Here is a 22,638-nt window from a genome sequence, read left to right as displayed (position 1 = left end):
ATGTCCCAAATAGTGTACAATTCATGAACCAAGTTCAGTTACTCACTGAGGAACAGTAAACCCTTCAAGCCATAAAGGCTTGGACCAATTTTTCTTCACAGGCTTATGCCTGGCACACATGTGATGTCAAATGAGTTGTGTTTTTTGCTTTTGCTTTTTTTTTTTTTTTTTTTTTTTTTTTGTAATTCTCCCCGCTGGGAGAAATCATGTCAATTGCTGATGCTCGTATGGTCACGGCTTGCATTGTGTGAGAGTCGTTGCAAGCTGAGCCAAGCACCTTACAAGCACCTCCCAAGTTCCCAATAATTTTTAAACATGTTGAAAATATTTGAGCTGAATTTGAGCAGTGTATAATCTTCCTCGTTTCTAAATCAAACACAACCTCATCATACAGGCTATACCAGCAAACAGCATGTGCATATAAAAAATGCTTTGTTAACTGACTTGTGTAGTATGCAAGGGCTCAAGACCTCCCTAGTCTCTGAACTTTTACAGTATATGCCCCACTTTACTGGGACAGGCTTGCCTTTTTGAGTTTTATTAACCATGTGAAAGTACATATTGTGCAACTGTGCAATTGTGTAATCAATATCAACCACTCAATGAAATATGTATTAGGTGTCCTTCACTACTATGCACCTACATTTAAACTGAATAATTTGATATAATGCACTTATTGTGCACTAAAATGTTTTTACATTGTAGTTATATTTGAAAACACCATCCTATAATTACATGTTAATACAGAATTGCATACATAATTCATTTCTGTAGTTATGTCTATAATTCCACTGTTGTACCCCTTAAACCTAACCATACCATCAAACTTGCCACTAACCTAACATTGTATCTAGCAAATTCATTATATTATTAAGTATACAGTATTTAAAGACACCTAATATAAAATGAGGAATCATACAAAATGCATGTTTGTTTTTTTTATTTAGCACTAACCTCAATAAGATATTTCACATAGAAGATGTTTACATATAGTCCACAACAGAAAATAATACTTTATAAAAATGACACCATTCAAAAGTTTGCATATGCTTGATGCTTAATACTGTGTTGTTACCTGAATGATTCACAGCTGTTTTTTTTATTTAGTAATAGTCATTCATGAGTCCCTTGTTTGTCCTGAACAGTTAAACTGCCTGCTGTTCTTTAGAAAAATCCTTCAGGTCAGACAAATTCTTTGGTTTTTCAGCACTGAACCCTTTCCAACAATGACTGTATGATTTTGAGATGATGATTTTTCACACTGAGGACAACTGAGGGACTTATGTGCAACCATTACAGAAGGTTCAAATGCTCACTGATGCTCTAGAAAGAAAAATGATGCATTAAGAGCCAGAGGTATAAACTTCTGAACAGAATGCAGATGTGTACATTTTTCTTACTTTGCTTAAATATAATATTTTTTCATTTAGTACTGCCCTTCAGAAGCTACTTACATATTTTCCAGAAGACAAAATAAATTAAATTTACCCTGATCTTCAGATTCAAAAAGTTTTCACCCCTGGGTCTTAATGCATTGTGTTTCCTTCTGTAATAATTGCAGTCCCTTAGTTGTCCTCAGTGTGAAAAGATGGATCTCAAAATCATACAGTCATTGCTGGAAAAGGTTCAAATACACAAAAATGCTGAAAAACCAAAGAATTTGTGGGATCTGAAGAGTTTTTCTGAAACAGCTGGCAGTTTAACTGTTCAGGACAAACAAGGGACTCATGAACAACTGTCACAAAAAAAAAACGCAGCTGTGGATCATTCAGGTAATAACATAGCATTAAAAATCAAGCGCATGCAAACTTTTGAACGGGGTAATTTTTTATAAATTCATCTATTATTTTCTCTTGTGGACTATATGTAAATGTCTTTTAAGTGAAATATTTTATTCAGGTCAGTACTAAAACAAATAACATGCATTTTGTATGATTCCTCTTATTTTGGTAAAATAATTAAAGGGGTCCTATTATGCTCTTTTACAAAGTCTTTTGTTTTGGGAGTGTAATAGAACATGCTTTCATGCTTGGTGGTTTGAAAAATGCATTATTTTTTTTTTACATAATTTACATTATTAACAAGTCCTTTCTCCCCAGCCTGGCACAAATGGCTTGATTAGTTCCGGGTTTAATGAGGCCCGCTTTACAAAAAAAACAAAAACAAAAAACAAAAAAAGTATTATGATTGGTTAGCTGTCCCACTGCGTTGCGAACAGTTTACGCGGTGTTTTAGTACTGCCACACCCCTTGTCAAAGCAGTTAGAGCAAGTTAGATTAAAGCGATTCTTACGTTTTAAATATGGATATTTTTCTTACAAAAATGCATTGATTCGCTACAGGAGGCCTTTATTGACCCCCCCGGAGCTGTGTAAAGCACATTTTATTATGGATGGATGCACTTTATTAGACTTGTTTTGGACTGATGAAGAGAAACACTCGTCTATGCTGTTTTAAAGCTTGGGAGTGGCAGAATAATTTTTAATATAACTCCGATTGCATTCGTCTGAAATAAAGTCATATACACCAAGGATGCATGGAAGGTGAGTAAATAATACACTACAGTAGTGTTGAGTCCCATCCTCAGCCTGCGAGATCACTGATACATGATATTATCGTGCAAATTTATTTAATTATTTTACATACTTAGTTTCATTGCCCGAAAACAGCTCCAGCATAAGGCTAAAAGCAGCGTAACATTAACATTATCAAAGAACATCATCACTGATTAGCCTAGCCTAGTCTAGTGCAAGTTTATGCATTTTAAAAAACACTCGCATTAAGTGAAGCTATCCACACTGTAAGACGAATAAATCTCTTACCACACAATGCACACATCTGCGCTGCATTACGGCTCCGGCGCAGCCACTGGAGTAGATTGCGGCATCTGCATGTGTTTCGACCCCCTATACTGCACACGTCCGCGGCGCGTTACTGCTCTGACATGGCACATCCAGTCAGTGCTTGTGTTAATACCCGCAGCACTGCGGCTCATTGAAGCGTCTCTCTGCGCTGCATTGCTAAAGTTAGGCTAATTCCCCACCTCGTCCCTACCCACCCCCCAACCATTCGATTTCCGTAGGCGGGACTTATTTTAATGATATTCCAATAGTCTGCGTAGTGACATCATAACATACGTAGTCCAAAACAGACAGTCGTTGTAGTTCTTGAAAAGGGATTTTTTAAAAACGAAATATCTCCTTTTGGAGTGGACTTTGAGATTTGTAACTTCGTAGGTCTTTTTTATGCCCAAACACACACACCACACACTGACTAAAATTCAAAAAGTGAAAAAGCATAATAGGACCCCTTTAACATTTTGCAGATTCTGCAAAGTGTATGTAAACTTTTGACCTCAACATAAAACTGTAAATTAAATAAATTAATTTAGGCAATATACTGAAAGCAGAGTGAAATGTGGACTTCTTTTCCAAAACTTATTTTACAATGTGGTATTTTCGAAAGTACTCATGTCCATCTCTAAAAAATGAAAATTAACTAGTTACGCAAAACCATTAAGAAAATGCTGACAGATCTTTAAACAAAATGTAAAAATTCTAAGTGACTGTGACATGTGCTTAATCAACAATGAGTTCATTTCAGAAAGAAAGGTCAAACCGCAGACAACATTCTCTAACCACGTGACATGATTGACTACCTTGCAGCTCTGTGACTTTCTGAGCTGTGTTGGAGGTGGGTAGGTTTGTTGATGCATCTGCAGGCTGTGATATAGAGCGCTGAAAAGTCTCAAGCTGTCGGCGTAAGGCCTGCTCCCTCTCTGACAACTCAGTCTCATGTTTATCAGCAGCCCTGAGCAGCTCAGCCTCATGTTTCTCCATCAGATCCTTGATCCGAGCCCGAGTAATGTGACGTTCTGCGTCCAGCTTTGACTGAAAGTTTTCTCTCTCACCCCGCAAGCGCTGCATTTGTTCTGTCAGCTCCTACCAAACACACACAACTCACATTATAAATCAACTCTAAGAACTGTAAGCATCATGGCCTGACTATAATATAACTATTTCCTTATGCATGCACAAACATACAGAAACTAATCATAGAAGAAGCTACATACTGTACTATAATAAAACCCAAGGAAATAGAAACTTTTGAACAAGATCATTTATGTAAATTCAGTTATTATTTTTTCATTATAATTCCATGTAGTAGGGAGTATATATTTCATTATTTCAACAGTTATTTCCTTTTTTCCTGTTTCTTTCTGTTCCACTGTTGTTTGTCAATCGTCTAGAGTAAAACAGCATTGGTATATTTAACTTTTTGGGTTTTATGAGTTCTATAGCTTTAGGTCAAAAGTTTATATACACCTTACACAATCTGCAAAATGTTAATTATTTGACCAAAATAAGAGGGATCACACAAAATGCATGTTATTCATATGCAGCTATTACAGAAGGTTCAAACGCTCACTGATGCTTATTTTGAACTTATTTTGTCTTCTGGGAAACATTTAAGTATCTTCTGATGCAAGGGCAGTACTAAATGAAAAAATATGATATTTAAATATGATATATAGAAAAATAAGAAATATATACACATCTTCATTTTGTTCAAAAGTTTACACCCCTGACTCTTAATGCACAGTTTTTCCTTCTGGAGCATCAGTGGGCATTTAAACCTTCTGTAATAGTTGCATATGAGTCAGTTAGTTGTCCTCAGTGTGAAAAGATGGGTCTCAAAATCATACACTTGGAAAGGGTTCAAAAATACAAAAATGCTGAAAAACCTGAGAAAAAACCTGAGAAAAACCTTTTGTGGGACCTGAAGGATTATTCTGAAGGACAGCAGGCAGTTTAACTGTTCAGGACAACCAAGGGACTCATGAACAAATATCTCTAAACAACAACTAAAAAGAAACACAGCCGTGGATCATTCAGCTAACAAAACAGTATTAAGAATCAAGTGTATGTAAACTTTTGAATGGGGTCATTATTATAAATTCAATTATTATTTTCTCTTGTGGACTAAATGTAATGTCTTTTATGTAAAATATCTTACTCAGGCCAGTACTAAATAAAAAATAACATACATTTTTATGATCCCTCTTATTGTGGTAAAATAACTAATATTTTGCAGATTCTGTAAGGTGTATGTAAACTTTTGACCTCAACTGTATGCTAAGAGGACATCATTTTTATTCAGTGCCACATCATCACATGACATCTGATCGCTGAACAAAGCACAATAGCAATACTGTCTGCATCCAGAAGGGAGACTTGTAAAAGTGCAATATAAATAAGTTACACAATAAAAGTCCAAGAGCATGGAAAGCAATTGAAATTACACTAAAGTTTGGAAGCAATCCAAGTTTAATTGCATTTCCACCCAGCGATAAACATTTTGTCATATATCCTAATATGCACTTTGAGAAGGCTGGGCAAAACAAGCAGAACAAAGCCTCTCTCTCTAGTCCAATGTCTTCTCCCCATATTTCAAAGCAACTGAGAAAAGTAGTAAAAGATTGGAAAAATGAATTTTATTTTCTGCACAATCATGATAGTTTGATGGTGTGATTATGGAGGAAACTGAATTACTTTTCTTGTGTGAAAAGTGCAAGACATATCTGTATGAATGCACTGTATGGCCAATAATGTATCATTTGCAAACAAATGTGGCTGAGAATTTGGGAAAAGAAATTTCCAACCCCCAAAATTTTTAAATCAAGAATAAAGTCATTTTATACAAATAGCTTTTTAATGCTTTTTAATAAACTAAATTTAAAAAATAATGCATCGTGTCATTGACCATTTCAGCATATTTAAACTGTAAATTACCTTGACTTCGTCATCTTTACCACTGAGTGCTGCATCCTTTTCCCTGATCAGTTCTTTTAAATGGGCCACAAGCTCCTCCATCTGTGTTAGCTGCTCAGTGACCTCAGAAAATCTTATATCACTGCCCATGTCCACCTGCGGGGAGCCAGGAGCCTGAGACAAGCAAAGAATGATGATGAACATTTATGCAACGCACAATGTAAAGGGGTGAGGGTTCTCTTTTTTTTGCTGTAACAGAGTGACAGAGTAACACAGTGCTCACAAAGTAAATATGCTGCTGACATAACATATTTGCAATTATTAAAAATTAAAAGACACACTTCACTCCTAGACATTCCCACACTATACATATAAGCTGATTTCTGATGCTATACGTCACAGAAAACAATCTTCATTATTAGATATTTAGACAAAAACATGTGTAATACTCACTCCATGCGCAGAGCCAGACTCTTCTGCTGAAAACCACCTCAGCATTGTTTACGCAGCCTATGGCCTAAGACAGTAGGTCTTAGACAGGAGGTTTTAAATAAAGTAAAGCAAGACTACACACAACCCAGTCAATCTACTGAAGGGCTCTTCACATTTGGTCCTGGAGGTCCACTGCCCTATAATAAAACGTTAATGTGTGTAAATGTTTATATTTTAAATAAATAAAGATGTTATAAATATGTAAATGTTATTAAAAAAAATCTATCTAGAATATCTAAAATAAGCATTATATTTTTATTACACACGGGGGTATTATCTGTGTCACCTGATTCAAAGCTTTCTATATTCAGTCAGCAGAGAAAGGCCAAGAATCAAGATATAAATTAACATCTAAACATACAACGTTATCCGTAAAAACATTCTTGACGGAAGAATTTGCACATCACGTGGTGGCAGATATCTAATCCTAATCGCTTTAAAATTAAAGCGTGACGTGCAGCTACTAAGAATATTAAACAGAAATGTCAGTCAACAATCTTACCTTGCCTCCAGTTACATGGATTTATATCTCGTCACATTTCGAATACAGTGCAGGTTCAAGACGAAGTGTTCACTTATACATGTTTAACACAGCAAATAGACATATATGTTATGTTTTACAGTAGGAAACCTATAACCTTATTTTCTATTAGGCTTATCAATGTGATAAACATTCATCTCTTGTTAATGCGCAAGGTTCTTCTTCTTGTTTGAAGGCAATTCGCTGCTTCGGAGCATTACCGCCACCTACTGTACATTACCACAATGACCTTTACGTCCGTTTACATGTTCTGCCTTCATGGTCTCATTAAAAAATAATTCTACAAGTTGTTCACTCAGTGCGAACCAGATGAAATATAATAGAGGGTTAAACATGAGCTCATGTTCAGCTTGTCAAACCATGGAAAGGAAGCGTGTTTTAGAGTCTTTCCTCCAATAAATATGTTTTGTAAATATTTTTAAACAATTCTGTATTTTCACTTATTTTTTCTCTCAGTAATACAAATATTGGACTACAAATACTGGTAACTACAACAAAAACAAAACAAACAAACAAAAAAAAAGTCATTCAAATGTTATTCAGTGTATATGTTACGTAGCAGTTCCGTTGTACTGGTCATTCTTTTCATGACCTCAAACCTAGCAGCCAGGTGTGCAGTTGCTGAGACCTAGAAATTGTGGGAGATTTTTATTGTTTGGCATCAAGTCAAAGTCTTTTCTATGGCTGGTGAAGTGAAGACAAAATGTTTCCCTAATTTGTGTATAACTATGATGTTTAAAAAAAGAAAAAGAAAAAGAAATTGTGGGGCACAGTGTGCCGTCTTTTGGTAGCCAGGTCTGTCTGTCTGGCCGACTAGCAATGTTATGTTCCCTCTGAGTCTCCACATGGTCGAGTTCATTAACTTGTTCTTTTTCTGGTTTATTTATTTATTTATTTATTTTTAACTGGAGTTAAACTCCCCAGGAAAGTTTATCTCAAAAGTCAGATTTGCCTTAATATAAGCCTAACAGACCACTCATACCAAGGGTTCACTCAAAACAAGGTAAGTCCACTTTTAGCTAAAAGAGACCATTGAGAATACCCTGAAAACACTGAGGACATTGTGGATGAATATGCCTCAGTATAACTCAATTATATATGCCTGAATATAACTCAAATGTGAGTAATGAGTAGTTATTTTGTTTGTTTGTTTCTTTGTTTGCTTGTTTTTTATTTCTGTTTTTTTGGGCCACTGTGCCAAGAGTGTGTTTGCATTAAGTAATTTAGTACATATAGCAGCATTTTAGTACCATAACATTTTTAGAATTACACGAAGTAAAATTACAAGCTAAAGTTTCTGATTTCTGATCTTGATTGGGTGGCTGGCACGCTACAAATAATGAATAAACTTGAAAATGTAATGTAAATATTTATACCGTTAATAAAACAGCTTGTGAATAGCCATTATTTGAATGTGATTCACTACAAATAATGAATGGACTTGAAAACATTAATAGTCATGCAATGTGATTTACCCAAGAAAAGACAACAATGAGCCTTTGAGTCCAAATTAACTTTGGGGGGCCTACAAATGTTTGTGCATATGGGCCCGGGTCTACACCACTTCCTTTGTGTATGAAATGTGCTACATAAATAAACTTGATTTGTCTTGCCTTTATTAAAAAAAAGCACTGGAAACATAGATACAGATCAGAGTCTTCTTCTTATTGGCTACATAAAACAGAAAGAAAACCTATTATAAAAAGCTCGACAAATTATTTTAGGATATATTACCTTTTTGGAGACTGTTTTCATGTTTCAAGAATTCAGTTTTCAGAGGAGCTACGAGTGAAGATACCCAGGTGTATTGTAAGCGGAAATCTTTCTTGCCAAAAAACCTGATGCATGTACAACCCTAATTCCAGAAATGTTGAAACATTTCATGAAATGCCATAAAATCAAGAATATGTCATTTGTTTATTCTTATTTAATTGCCAAAAGTGCTTTGACACAATCTGTATTGTTAAAAGCACTATATAAATAAAAGTGACTTAACTTCAATGACCATTTCTTACAGCTTACATCTTTCTGCCTTGTTGCAGGTGGTGTTGCAGCTTCTCGTTGAAGACCTGTAGTCATGTGTTGCAGACCAGTCTAAGTCCTTCGACAGGATATGCATGTCATCACTCTCTTCATGTCAAAGTGCATTACTACAAGGAACTGAAGAAAGGATGCAGTCTTGCTTTGTGCTGGTGTCTACATTAATGAAATCCGTGAACCCCATTGTCCATGGAAGTAGCTGGAATTGAGGTACAGTTTCTGGAAGTTCCTACTACAGGAGGGCTTTGTTATTGTCCCCCAAGAGTGTACTTTTTGAATGTCTCCTTCATCTAACACACCTGACTCTAGGGGGGCATATAAGTTTGGGAAGCATGGGAGTAGATCAGGGGTGCTCAACCCTGTTCCTGGAGATCTACCTTCCTGCAGAGTTCAGCTCCAACCCTGATCAAAAACACCTGAACCAACTAATTAGGATCTGAAGGAGCACTTGATAATTACAGACAGGTGTGTTTGATCAGGGTTGGAACTAAACTCTGCAGGAAGGTAGATTTCCAGGAACGGGGTTGGGCACCCCTGGCCTAGTTGGTCCGTGGGTGCCAAATATGTGCACCATCATTCACGATCTGACTGCGTATATCTGCTGCTTTACTGTTGGTTGTAAAATGCATTTTTTTATGCAAATCATGTCGACCAGCACTGGTCACATACCACATATTCATGCCATTGGTTCCATTACTCTTTGTAAGGTTCCACAATGTGCACAAGCTAATGACTCTGGTTCCTTCTTTGGTCTGTAAAAAAGTTCTTGATCACAGCGAAAGAGCTGGTGGTAAAAGCCCAAAATGTGTGACAGGGCATGTTTTTCATGTTACATGGAAAATACTGGGCATAGCTTCAAGTATTTTGTGCTGTTAATAAATATGTTTCCTAGTATTCATCTTCTGCTGACTTCCCTTGATTCTGGAGATATATTGCTTGGCAATGATGCACTCTGTTTCCACAGTGGTATAATTTATTAAATCTATGATGAGCTTTATAGACTTTACATGTAAAAAGGTTTTATTTTGTGAATTAAGAGCATTAAGTGCTGAGATCCTGAAAGAACTGAAGTGTAGCCAGTGTAGCTCCATCGTATATTGACACTAAGGTATTTATTTATTTGTTGACTCAGGGTCATCTCAGAATTCTTCTGCACTGCGAAGACTGTCCACACATTTGGCAGCTGAAGATACAATTTCATGCCAGTTAAAGAATTTGTGTTCTCTCTTTGCAGCATGTTGTTTGCAGGATTGAGCAACGTAAAAACTTACACAGTAGAAGGCATTTTTATCAAAGTTTGCATTAATTCAAAATATTCTGTCATTTCCGAATAGTAATACATTGAAGAATTAAAGGAGTAGTTAACTTCCACAACAAAAAATTATAGATGATGTACTTAACCCCTTGTCATCCAATATGTTCATGTCTTTCTTTCTTCAGTCGTAAAGAAATTCTGTTTGAGGAAATCATTCCAGGATTTCTCTCCATATAATGGACTTCTGTGGTGCCCACGAGTTTGAACTTCCAAAATGCAGTTTAAATGCAGCTTCAAAGGGCTCTAAACAATCCCAGTCAAGAAAGAAATAACTTTTCTAGAGAAACGATCTGTTATTTTCTACAGACATTTACAATTTATATACTTTTTAACCTTAAACGCTTGTCTTGTCTATCTTCGTGTGAACTCTGTGTATTCTGGTTCATGACAGTTAGGGTATGACAAAAAACGACTATCTCATTTTCTCCTCCAACTTCAAAATCATCCTACATCACTGCAGAAATACCGACCCAGTGTTTACAAAGCGAACATGCAAAGAAGGTCAAACACCCTTTACAAAAAAATGTAAAACAGCTATGTAGGATGATTTTGAAGCTGGAGGGGAAAATAAGATGGGAGTTTTCTGACATACCCTAACTGTCATGAACCGGAATATGCAGAGTTCAAGCAGAGCTAGACAAGACAAGTGTTAGAGGTTAAAAAGTATTAAATTGTAATTTTTCTTTTTAGAAAATAAGCCACTAGATAAGACTAGATTTTACTAGATAACACGGTGAGTACATTATCTGAAAATTTTTGTTCTGGAAGTTAAAGGAGAAGACTTCTCCTTTAACTTCCAGAACAAAAATTGACAGATAATATACTCACCCCCTTGTCATTCAAGATGTTCATGTCTTTCTTTCTGCAGCAGTAAAGAAATTGTGTTTTTTTGAGGGAAACATTTCAGGATTTTTCTCCATATAATGGACTGGTATGATTTTGAACTTCCAAAATGCAGTTTATATGCGGCTTCAAACAATCCCAAATGCGGTTGTAAGCAATCCCAGCCAAGAAAGAAGGGTCTTATCTAGCGAAACGATCGGTTATTTTCATTTAAAAAATACAATTTAAATACTTTGTAATCTCAAACGCTCATCTTGTCTTGCTCTGCCTGAAATCTGTGTATTCTGCCTCAAGACAGTTAGGTTATATCGAAAAACTCCAATCATATTTTCTCCCCCAACTTCAAAATTAATTTCAAAATCATCCTACATCACTGCAGAAGTACCGACCCAGTCTTTGCAAAGTGAGCATGCAAAGAAGATCAAACACCCTTAACAAAAAAGGTAAAACAGCGATATAAGACGATTTTGAAGTTGAGGGAGAACATGAGATGGGAATTTTTCGACATACCCTAACTGTCATGAACCGGAAAAAAATAGTTCAGGCAGAAGACGGGATGAGCGTTTGACATTAAAAAGTATATAAAGTGTATTATTTTTATGAACATAACCAATCATTTCGTTAGATAAGACCCTTCTTCCTCGACTGGGATCGTTTGCATTTGGAATTGTTTAAAGCCGCATTTAAACTGCATTTTGGAAGTTCAAATCAGGGCACTATATCAGTCCATTATATAGAGAAAAATCCTGAAATGTTTTCCTCAAAAAACATAATTTCTTTACGGCTGAAGAAAGAAAGACATTAACATCTTGGATGACAAGGGGTGATTACATTATCTGTCAATTTTTGTTCTGGAAGTGGACTTCTCCTTTAACTACTCCTTTAATCAAAATGCTTTTTGTCATTTTGACAGATTTAAAAAGTAAATAAAACTATACTATTTAAGCCTTCTCATTTTATGTGGCTGCTCTCTCTAGTCTAGCTCTTGACAGTGAATGCCTTTACACACCTTTTTTTGATTGCAGTACGTAAGGTGCCTTCTGGACAGAAATCACTGAACTCCACGATACTTCCATCACATACTTGATTCAGAATCCTTGGTTAGATCTAAGAGTATGATTTTTTTTTATGGTTTGTGCATTGCTGGAATGTGTGATGGTCAGTTGTTTTGTATTTTTCCAGTGATTTTCCTTGAAGTAGCAAAGTATAATGATGTTTTCAGATCCAGTTGGGTATCTGGTTCCATCTACTTTCATTATAAAAACAATGAATCACTGATGTTCTTCACTGTTGTGTCAGTTGTAATGCAGGTTGTTAAAGCAGTAAATTTGTTGAATAGGTGGGCATTTTTGTGTGTGGACTGGCCATCCATCCAGGGTTTTTCTCTGTTTGTGACCCAAAACACTGGGATAGATTTCAAGTGAACTTGGGCAAGGATACTTTTAAGATTTATACAGTGACCTAAACTAATTGTGTGAGCCTGAGCCAATGTGACTACAGAAACGACAGTGTACAAATAACAGATTCTAATGATCAATAAATGAAATTTATTAATTTAGCAGATGCTTTTATAAAAAGTGACTTACAATTGAAGAATACAATGAGCTATTCTTCATAAACAAGCTAAACTATAGACACGCTAGAAATGCTAGTAATACAAAGTTTCAGCTAGAACAGGGTTTAAGGAATAGTGAAAGCGCATAGGCAGTTGCTGATAGAAGAGATGAATTTTCAGGAGTTTCTTGAATATTATCAGGTGTCCATTCCATCATCAAGGAACAGGCTTCTGGAGAGGTTGTAGACTCAAATTAGTAGGTAGTAGGGTGCAAAGCCTGTTGCTGTTCTGTATGCAAGCATCAATATATTGACCTTAATGTGAGCTGTAACCTTTAGCAAGTGCAGAGAGATAAACAGAAGTGTGGTGTGGGCTTTCTTGGGCTCACTGAAGACTAATAATTCTGCTATGTTCTGAATCATTTCTAGAAGTCTGACTGCACATGAAGGAAGTCCAGCCAGAATTGCATTTGTCAGCCCCTGTTCAACCGAAAAACACGCCACTTGCCCTTTTTGTAATCGGACGGGTGCCCCCACAGGTATGAGCCAGTGGCGTGCCGTGATCGTATAGTGGTTAGTACTCTGCGTTGTGGCTGCAGCAACCCTGGTCTGAATCCGGGTCACGGCAGCTATTTGCCGTTGAGTGACGGGGACGTCCGGCTCCTTTTTGCCACCTCGTCCTTAAGATGGATTTTGCGTCTGAAGCTCTTTGGCCCCCTGTGCTGCCCTCCTCCAGCCAAGAGAGCAGGTGGGTCGCAACCAAGTGTAGTCGTGGCCGAGAGGTTAAGGCGATGGACTTGAAATCCATTGGGGTCTCCCCGCGCAGGTTCGAACCCTGCCGACTACGGGCGGTCTTTCGCCCCTTCTGCTTTAGCTTTCTGCGACGATAATTGCGGCTTCCAAGGCCTTTGTCCTTTGCTCTCACTGCCATTTTGCTTGCGGCCTTCATCCCGTGACAAATGAGCTTCTTCCAGGAGGCTTGTGGGGAAAGAGCTGTGATATAAAACATAAGAGGAGGAAGTAACACAAGAGCTCAGTCAGTAGAGCATCAGACTTCTAATCTGAGGGTCCAGGGTTCAAGTCCCTGTTTGGGTGAAGGGCCGTCATCTTTTTGGCGACCTCAGCTTACTATCGTGCCGGTCCAGCTCTGCAGTGTGGTGGCATACACTCTGAGCCGGTGGTGCGTTGTGATCGTATAGTGGTTAGTAGTCTGCGTTGTGGCTGCAGCGACCCAGGTTCGAATCTGGGTCACAGCAGCTCTTTTCCGTTGAGCGACGGGGACGTCTGGTTCCTTTTTGCCACCTCGTCCTTAAGCTGGATTTTGCGGCTGAAGCCCTTTGGCCCTCTGTGCTGCCCGCCTCCAGCCAAGAGAGCAGGGGGGTCACGAGCAGGGGGTCACAACCAGGCGCAGTCGTGGCTGAGAGGTTAAGGTGATGGACTTGAAATCCATTGGGGTCTCCCCACGCTGGTTCGATCCCTGCCAACTGCGGGCTGTCTTTTGCCCCTTCTGCTTTAGCTTTCTGTGACGATAATTGCGGCTTCCAAGGCCCTTGTCCTTCGCTCTCACTGCCATGTTTGCTTGCGGCCTTCATCCCGTGACAAATGATCTTCTTCCAGGCGGCTTGTGGGGAAAGAGCTGTTATATAAAACGTAAGAGGCAAAGGCAGTGCAAGAGCCTGGATAGTTCAGTCGGTAGAGCATCAGACCTTTAATCTGAGGGTCCAGGGTTAAAGTCCCTGTTTGGGCGAAGGGCTGTCATCTTGTTGGCGACCTCAGCTTACTATCGTGCCGGTTCAGCTCTGCCGTGTGGTGGTGTACGCTTAAAGATGTGACAGAGTTCACATGCAGTCTTTGTTGTGTTTCTCCTTTAAGAATGGCGAGTTCAGTAAAGCCATAGCCAGTTTGTGGGGTTTTTTCTCACCCAACTTTGAGGTCGCCTGTGCTCATTTAAATGCACAAACAGCTACAGCTGCACATCTTCGTGCGAGACGTCGTGGCCGGCTTTCTCCTCGTTGGGCCCGCTGTTTTGTCTGCAGCAGGGCCGGCTTGCAATCTCGGCTGCGTGACTGAGCTGGCTGGGATGCAAGTGGGTCAGGCGGCAGTGCTGCACGACGACAGGGCAGAGGACGGCCAGGTCACCGTAGTCGTGGCTGAGTGGTTAAGGCGATGGACTAGAAATCCATTGGGGTCTCCCCGTGCGGGCCCCTGTGCGCTGGGGAGACGCGACCGTACCCTTTTCTTGCGCGTCTGTCGCACGGATTTGCGCAGCCCGTTCAACCAAAAAAACGCTGCTTGCCCTTTTTGTAATCGGACGGCTGCTCCCACAGGCCGTGATCGTATAGTGGTTAGTACTCTGCGTTGTGGCCGCAGCAACCCCGTTTTGAATCCGGGTCACAGCAGCTCTTTGCCATTGAGCGACGGGGACATCCGGCTCCTTTTTGCCACCTCGTCCTTAAGCTGGATTTTGCGTCTGAAGCTCTTTGGCCCCCTGTGCTGCCCGCCTCCAGCCAAGAGAGCAGGTGGGTCACAACCAGGTGTAGTCGTGGCCGAGAGGTTAAGGCGATGGACTAACATTTTAAAATCCATTGGGGTCTCTCCGCGCTGGTTCGAACCCTGCCGACTACGGGTGGTCTTTCGCCCCTTCTGCTTTAGCTTTCTGTGATGATAATTGCGGCTTCCAAGGCCTTTGGCCTTCGCTCTCACTGCCATGTTTGCTTGCAGCCTTCATCCTGTGGTAAATGAGCTTCTTCCAGGCGGCTTGTGGGGAAAACGTATATATAAATTTAACTAAACGTATATAAAAACTGTTATATAAAACGTAAGAGGCGGAGGCTGTGCAAGAGCCCGGATAGCTCAGTCAGTAGAGCATCAGACTTTTAAAGGAGAACTCCACTTCCAGAACAACAATTTACAAATAATTTACTCACCGCCTTGTCATCCAAGATGTTCATGTCTTTCTGTCTTCAGTCGTAAAGAAATTATGGTTTTTGAGGAAAACATTTCAGAGTCATCTCGGGGAGTGATTCGTTCAGTCGCACATGCGCAACATCCTATTAGGTTCTGTACTGGAATTAGTTCACCTGTTTTGAGTCTTCGGGTTTTTCGAGTCATTTGTTCATCTTATGAGGATGTCACGTGATGAACGAACGACTCAAACCCGAAAACTTGTCAAATAAGAGGTGAGGTGAGCTAATTATAGACTAAAGACCCAGGTAAACAATGAATTAATCTTTTCTGTTTCTTATAGCATTACAGTTTTGTCTTGTTTGTAGTGTGATCAACATTTGTGTAAGCAGTAGATGTGTTAGGGAAGTAACACGTAACATTTTAATTATATTTTGCTAAAATGAACGAAATGACTCGAAAAAAGATTAGTTCATTTTGCTGAACGAGACTCAAAGGTCAGAGTCAGTAAAATCACCCGAACTTCCCATCACTACTATGAATCATGTCTAAGTTCATTGTCTGTGTACTCCGGCTCAAAAAGGTAGAGAATGGCAAAAAAACTCTGTCTTATTTTCTCCTACAACTTCAGAATCGTCCGACACCATTGTAGCTTTTTGTTTGTAAACAGCGTTTAACTTACGTGCACTTTCTTAGTCTTTGCGCGTTCGCTTTGTAAACACTGGGTCTGTAGTTCTGCCTACGTTCGGCGTGACCTTTCTACGTGATTCAATAGTACGTGAACACGCATCCCAGAAGCTGTGCTACACAAGCTTTTGTGCTTAAAAAGTATAAAAAATTTTATTTTTCAAAAAAAAAATGACCGATCGTTTTGCTAGATAAGACCCTTCTTCCTCGGCTGGGATCGTTTAGAGCTTTTTGAAGCTGCATTTAAACTACATTTTGGAAGTTCAAAATCGGGGGGCACAGTTGAAGTCCTTTACATGAAGAAAAATCCTGAAATGTTTCCCTCAAAAACCATAATTTCTTTACGACTAAAGACAGAAAGACATGAACATCTTGGATGACAAGGGGGTGAGTAAGTTATTTGTAAATTGTTGTTCTGGAAGTGGAGTTCTCCTTTAAATCTAATGTATTTAATATGTGTACTATACAGAGCTGATTTCATCATCATGACAGCCTGTAATATGCTTGCATTGATTACGTTAGGCTAATTGTTAATAAAAACCTTTAAATCTTACCTTGTTCATTTATACTGACCAAATATAAACGCAACACCTAATGCATAGGCTAAATAGAGATTGCTTGCTTTGATAGATTATATAAGTAACATGACACTGACCTTCAGGCCTTGCTCATCACAACTTGATATGAAATGTGTCCGGGTTCTTCATATACTTAAAGATGAATAAAAAAAGACATCTATTGCTTTATTGGGTATTTTTATATTATTATTTTACAAAAATAGTTACATTTAAAATTGTATAAAAATATACACTACCAGTCAAAAGTTTCTGAACAGTAAGATTTTTATTGTTTTTTAAAGAAGTCTCAGCAAAATCAGTAATAATGAGAAACATTTTTACTATTTAAAATAACTGCTTTCTATTTGAATATATTTTAAAATGTAATTTATTCCTGTGATCAAAGCTAAATTTTCACCATCATTACTCCAGTCTTCAGTGTCACATGATCCTTTAGAAATCATTCTGTTATGCTGATTTGCTGCTCAAGAAACATTTTTGATTGTTATTATTATCAATACTTAAAGCAGCTAAGTGTTTTTTTCTAGGATTCTTTGATGAATGGATCCAGAGATCAGCATTTATCTGAAATAAAAAAAGCTTTTGTAACATTATACACTATACCATTCAAAAGCTTGGAGTCAGTATATTACAGAAATTACAGAAATGAATACTTTTATTTAGCAAGGATGCTTTAAATTGATCGAAAGTGATGATAAAGACATTTATAATGTTAATTTTTTTTTTTTTTAATTTCAGATAAATACTGTTCTTCTGAACTTTCTATTCATCAAAGAAACCTGAAAAATTCTACTCAGCTTTTTTCAACATAATAACTGTTTTTTGAGCAGCAAATCAGAATATTAGAATGATTTCTGATGGATCATGTAACTGGAGTAATGCTAAAAGGTCACAGGAAATCACAGGTATCTATCTATCTATCTATCTATCTACAGGTGCATCTCTTGTCTCATGAATATTGTGAAAAAGTTAATTTTTTGTTTGAAACTTATTTCAAAAACTAAAACTTTCATATATTCTAGATTTATTACACGTAAAGTAAAACATTTCAAAAATTTTTTTTTTTTGATGATTAGAGATTACAGCTCATGAAAGTCAAAAATCCAGTATTAGAATAGAGAGGCACAGAATCCAAGCTGCTTGAAGTCCAGTGTGAAGTTTCTGAAGTCAGTGATGATTTGGGGTGTCATGACATCTGCTGGTGTTGGTCTACTGTGTTATATCAAGTCCAAAGTCAATGCAGCCATCTACCAGGAAATTTTGGAGCACTTTATGCTTCCATCTGCTGACAAGCTTTATGGAGATGCTGATTTCCTTTTTGAGCAGGACTTTAACACCTGCCCACAGTGCAAAAACCACTTCCAAGTGCTGACCATGATATTACTATGCTTGATTGGCTAGCCAACATGCCTGACCTGAACCCCACATACTGTACACACAAACAGTGCACTGATTCTTACATTTTTTTTATGACATAAAATGAATGCTGAATGAACGTGCAATTTTTGTATACACTGCCACCCCCCCAAAAACACAACAACACTCACCCACCCACTTACACAAACATACACATAATATATTTGTTGCTAGCTGGGTAATAACGTGTCTGTAAGAAGTTCAAAACACATACACATACAAACTGTTGTTTATGCACATGCACACAAATGGCGCACGCATTCCTAAAGTTGTCAATGTTTTAAGACTTGATGAAGATTTTTTTCTTACCGACACAGCGAACAACAATAACTTTTTAGCAGTTGGCAAACAACGCAAACAATGTCATGGATGCTTCTTCCTGTTTCAAAATGAATGAGAATTTGACGTATTTGGACGTGGTTTGTGACGTAACGCTTGGATGTGGGCCGGGTTGGATGTCCACCACAGGCTGCAGTGAGATGCTTCTCGAGAATGATACTGTCATGAGTCCTATCCTGTCCTGTCCACCAGAGGTCTCCTGTGCTTCATATTAACTCTCACACTCCACAGACTGTTTCTTCTTCTTCTTTAGTGTTTTACAGCAGCTGGCATCCATACTGTTGCATTACTGCCACCTGCTGTTTTCACTACACAGACTGTTGCACCACACCCTGGACTACATTTTCCATGCTCCACCTCTCTTTTTATGCACACAGCTGCAGCCAATCACACTCTGTATAAATATGAGGCCGTCACCATCATTCTGGGCTGAGTATTGTATAGTGTTTAGCACTCGCGAAGTGTTAGCTACATTACAGGGCCATTTCGAGTTTCATAGTCTGTGTATTCATGTCTTGATCCTAGCCTGGTTATCTCGTCTTCAGCCTGCCCTGGTCTTTTCGCCTGTCGTGGATTAACCCTTTCGCTTTCCATTTCGGACTCTGGTTATCCCTCGATTGAACTTTAGACTCTCTGTTTGGATTATCCGTTTACATCGACCCTTGGATTACATTCGCCGCCGATCGACCCTCGCCTGTCCCTGGATTACTCTTGTGTCTTGCCCTGTTTGTATCTGTGTGCCGGTGTTCGACCCATGCCTATGTATGACCGTGTCTCTGTCTATGAATAAAAACTTGCGTATGGATCCGCCCGCTTCTCGTCTCGTTCGCTCCATAACAGATGCATACTCAGGTCACTTGATGAGAACTGGATGTTATGATTGTTGAATAAAGGAAGAAAGAAAGAAAGAAAAAGAATGGAGGGAGTTTGTAATCTGACCAGTTTGAAGGATTTGTGAGATATCATTAATTTGGAGAGCCTCTTACTGTACATGTGTAATAAAATACTTTGAATACCACAATGCACAAGTGTAATAAAATAAATGTTATGAACAAAAGATCAACAAGAGTAATCAACAACTACTAAAACAATATCATGACTGGAATGGTAATGTGCATAAGATGTATAAAATGCAAGTGATTAAGTTGGGTGTTGCTATGACAGTTTGAGCTGAAGTTAGATAACATGTTTCAGAACCCACTTATTATCATAATAATACATTAGATTTGATACTGTCAGATAGAATCAGATGTTGACATTGAGTGTCATTGACACTGAAATTCTGCAGCAGAGTGATGACATTTAAAATTATTATCTAGTCTCTTGTATACTCTGATTAGCCAAGGCTCCAAAATCAACTCTTTTTACATACATAATAGAGCTATCACTTCTACCACTAAAGATTGATTTGTAAATAAACTTCCTGATTTGTCTACAGTATACTCAGCATATTAGATTGTTTAGAAAAACTTGATGTTGCAACAGAAACTATTCTTTTGGGGTAAAGAAAATTAAATGTAACAGTTCGACACCATGGTATAAGAAAACAAACACAACCCCTGTATTTGTCAGCTAAATAAACAAGAAATAAAGCATCAGCATCTTCAGACTGTGTAATATAGATCCCTAAAGGAACAATTTCAATCATTCCCTGCAATAGGACAGGAAGAATTGTCTAAGTTTGTTAAATCCTCTTAATCAACAACATATATGTTCGTATAAACATGTAAGAGAGATGTTTCTTGAAATTGTAGAACTTCTTCTTAATATTATAAACTCGTCGGAATCATAATCAGAATTGGCTTTGTTCTCCAGGTGTGCACAAACATACGAGGAATTTGTTGTGTTTTTTTTAAGGTGCTCCTGGTACATACATGCATGCATACATACATACATATCTGACATGAGAACAAAAAAAACATTTAAATAAAGACTTAAAATGAATAATAATGTGTAAGAATCTGGAACAGATTTATGTACAGATTTGTGCATTATTTACTCTATACAGCTGTATAAATAAAGAGATGTGCGTATTTACATAATACTAGAAAAAGAGGCAATAATTAGAGATGGAAAAAAATTACAGAATTTCATTGCAGAATGCAGGTAATGTGTTCATGTTTTAGCTGTTTAAGCTGGAGATGGCATGGGGGAAAAAATGTTTTTATGCCTAGATGTTCTAGTGCTCAGAGATCTGTAGCGTCTGCCTGAGGGGAGAAGTACAGGTTGTGTCCGGGGTGAGAGGGGTCTTTGATGATGTTTCCTGCCCGTTTCTTCACTCTGGAGTTATACAAGTCCTGAAGGTTGGGCAGGTGAACACCAATGATCCTTTCTGCTGTCCTAACAGTCCACTGCAGTCTTCTTATATCTGATTTGCTGGCTGCCCCAAACCAGACAGTTATAGAAGAGCACAGAACTGACTCAATAACAGCAGAGTAAAACTGTCAATGTGAATGTCCCACTTCAGGTCCTGGGAGATGTTAGTTCCTAGGATTATTAGGATCCTAAAAACTTTCAAGTTGGCTGTTAATAAAGTTAATATTCAAGACTTAAGACCCAAGATTCTCGAGAATTATTTAACTATAGACTGATTTCAAATCTCCCTTGTCTATCAAAATTATTTATTAAATAATTGCTTCTTCTCTTTTCTGATTATCTCTGTGAAGCTGCTTTGGCACTTTAGCTTTATTTAATGCTACAGAAATAAAGGTAACTTAAAAAAAAATATCATCGTTTAACACAAAATTACTGATACTTTACACTTTAAAACACATTATCTATTAATTCAGCAATTATTTAACAAACACATTTTGGTAACACTTTATTTTGAGGAACAGTTTTCATTATTAACTACCATGCATATCACTAGCATAATGGCTGATTATTAGTACTTATTTTATTATTTTGCATGACCGTATTTTAAAACCCCTAATCTTACCCCAGAACTAAACTTAAAAATGACATTGCTAACTGAACCTTAAAATAAACTGTGACTCAAATTTTATACTTCTAATAGTTTTTAATACAGAACACAAAAAAACTTGAAACACCCTTGATGACTCAGCGCAGTGTCCTGAGACATTTCTGGAGATTTTCTTTGTTCCGTTGAGGCAACTGTCTAACATAATCATCTAATGTCACAGGTTGTCTCCTGGTCCTTTGAAGTCTGAAGAGGCTGTTCTCATTCAAGCCCATGTTTACACAGCCTTTCTGACAGACTGTCTAGTCCTCTGGCAATTTTATATGGAGCTGGTTGTTGAACAGCAAATAAGAAAGACTGCAGCACTGTGTGACCATTAAAAACTTTATCAAAGTAATTTTCCACAACACCCAGAAAGTTGTTTCCTCTTCTGTTTGTCCAGATGTCTAAAGTAAGCACAAATCCACCTACTAACTACTCGCAAATCCACCTCTACTTTCTTGGTCTGTCATCCATTTTTACTGAGAACTCAGATTATCACATACTGTGCCGTAACATGGTGTGGTATAGGCAATGATGGCAAAATAATACCCTCTTGCTCACCGCTTGTAAGAGGTTCATAATCCATGTAACAGATTCTAAAAAAATGGGTCATTTAGTATTTTCAGAAATGTGCTCTCTACTCTATAGCTCTATACTGTTCTGTTCCTACTACACTTGCATGCACCATTTATGATGTCCTGGTATTTTGGCATTTGAGACCTTGTCACTTGATTTACGTTATTTGTTTGTTTGTATTTGTATGGAAATTGGAGATGTGAGATGTTTGAAATCATCTTCGAAGTGCAGAGGAAGTGCATTTGTCCATGACCTGACAACAGATAAAATCCTCTTTGTGATCACCAAAGTCACAAGACAAATAGCTTTAATCTGCTTAGAAATGAACCACAGATTCGCCTTGCTCTTGTACCACGTGCTGAAATATTTTTCTACAGAATAAAACACTCTTTCAGTTTATTCAACTTGAGTAATCAAGGTCAGAGTCTTCCATTGTCTTATGTCTTGCAGAAATGAACTACTCAGCAATGCATGAAGCAGCAATGCATGTTTTTGAGCATTATCTTTAATGCCATCAGCAGTCAGATAAAGTTTGAAACTGCTCAACCAATTCAGTGCTCTGTGCACGTCTGTGTGCATGTCAAACAGAGCTAGAGGCAGTAAATTCAGGCCCATCTGCAT

At 38.0% G+C, this 22,638-nt stretch overlaps 1 protein-coding gene and 4 non-coding genes across 10 annotated transcripts in view; 4 read left to right on the top strand and 1 right to left on the bottom strand.

The window, feature by feature from the left end:
* Positions 1-6,972, bottom strand: part of si:ch211-220f16.2 (trichohyalin) — a 45,763-nt gene extending 38,791 nt beyond the window's left edge. For all 6 annotated transcript variants that reach the window (XM_051134521.1, XM_051134524.1, XM_051134525.1 and 3 more), the window contains exons 1-4: positions 6,765-6,972; positions 6,224-6,399; positions 5,792-5,944; positions 3,658-3,940 (exon numbers count right to left, since the gene is read on the bottom strand). In XM_051134521.1, the coding sequence (XP_050990478.1) occupies positions 3,658-3,940; positions 5,792-5,944; positions 6,224-6,268 (481 nt within the window). In that variant the 5' untranslated portion in view covers positions 6,269-6,399; positions 6,765-6,972. The remainder of the gene's footprint in view (positions 1-3,657; positions 3,941-5,791; positions 5,945-6,223; positions 6,400-6,764) is intronic.
* A 6,348-nt stretch (positions 6,973-13,320) lies between these two features.
* Positions 13,321-13,402, top strand: trnas-uga (transfer RNA serine (anticodon UGA)). Its single transcript has one exon. It is a non-coding gene; the product is annotated as a tRNA-Ser (tRNA).
* A 560-nt stretch (positions 13,403-13,962) lies between these two features.
* trnas-uga (transfer RNA serine (anticodon UGA)) lies at positions 13,963-14,044 on the top strand. Its single transcript has one exon. It is a non-coding gene; the product is annotated as a tRNA-Ser (tRNA).
* A 185-nt stretch (positions 14,045-14,229) lies between these two features.
* trnak-uuu (transfer RNA lysine (anticodon UUU)) lies at positions 14,230-14,302 on the top strand. The gene has a single exon. It is a non-coding gene; the product is annotated as a tRNA-Lys (tRNA).
* Positions 14,303-15,091: 789 nt separating this feature from the next.
* Positions 15,092-15,180, top strand: trnav-aac (transfer RNA valine (anticodon AAC)). The gene is given in 2 exon segments: positions 15,092-15,128; positions 15,136-15,180. It is a non-coding gene; the product is annotated as a tRNA-Val (tRNA).
* The last annotated feature ends 7,458 nt before the right edge of the window (positions 15,181-22,638 follow it).

Source organism: Labeo rohita, chromosome 18 (genome assembly GCF_022985175.1).
Source record: "Labeo rohita strain BAU-BD-2019 chromosome 18, IGBB_LRoh.1.0, whole genome shotgun sequence".
Taxonomy (NCBI): Eukaryota; Metazoa; Chordata; class Actinopteri; order Cypriniformes; family Cyprinidae; genus Labeo; species Labeo rohita.
Note: the sequence above shows the minus strand (reverse complement) of the source record. Positions and strands in the feature narration are given on the sequence as shown.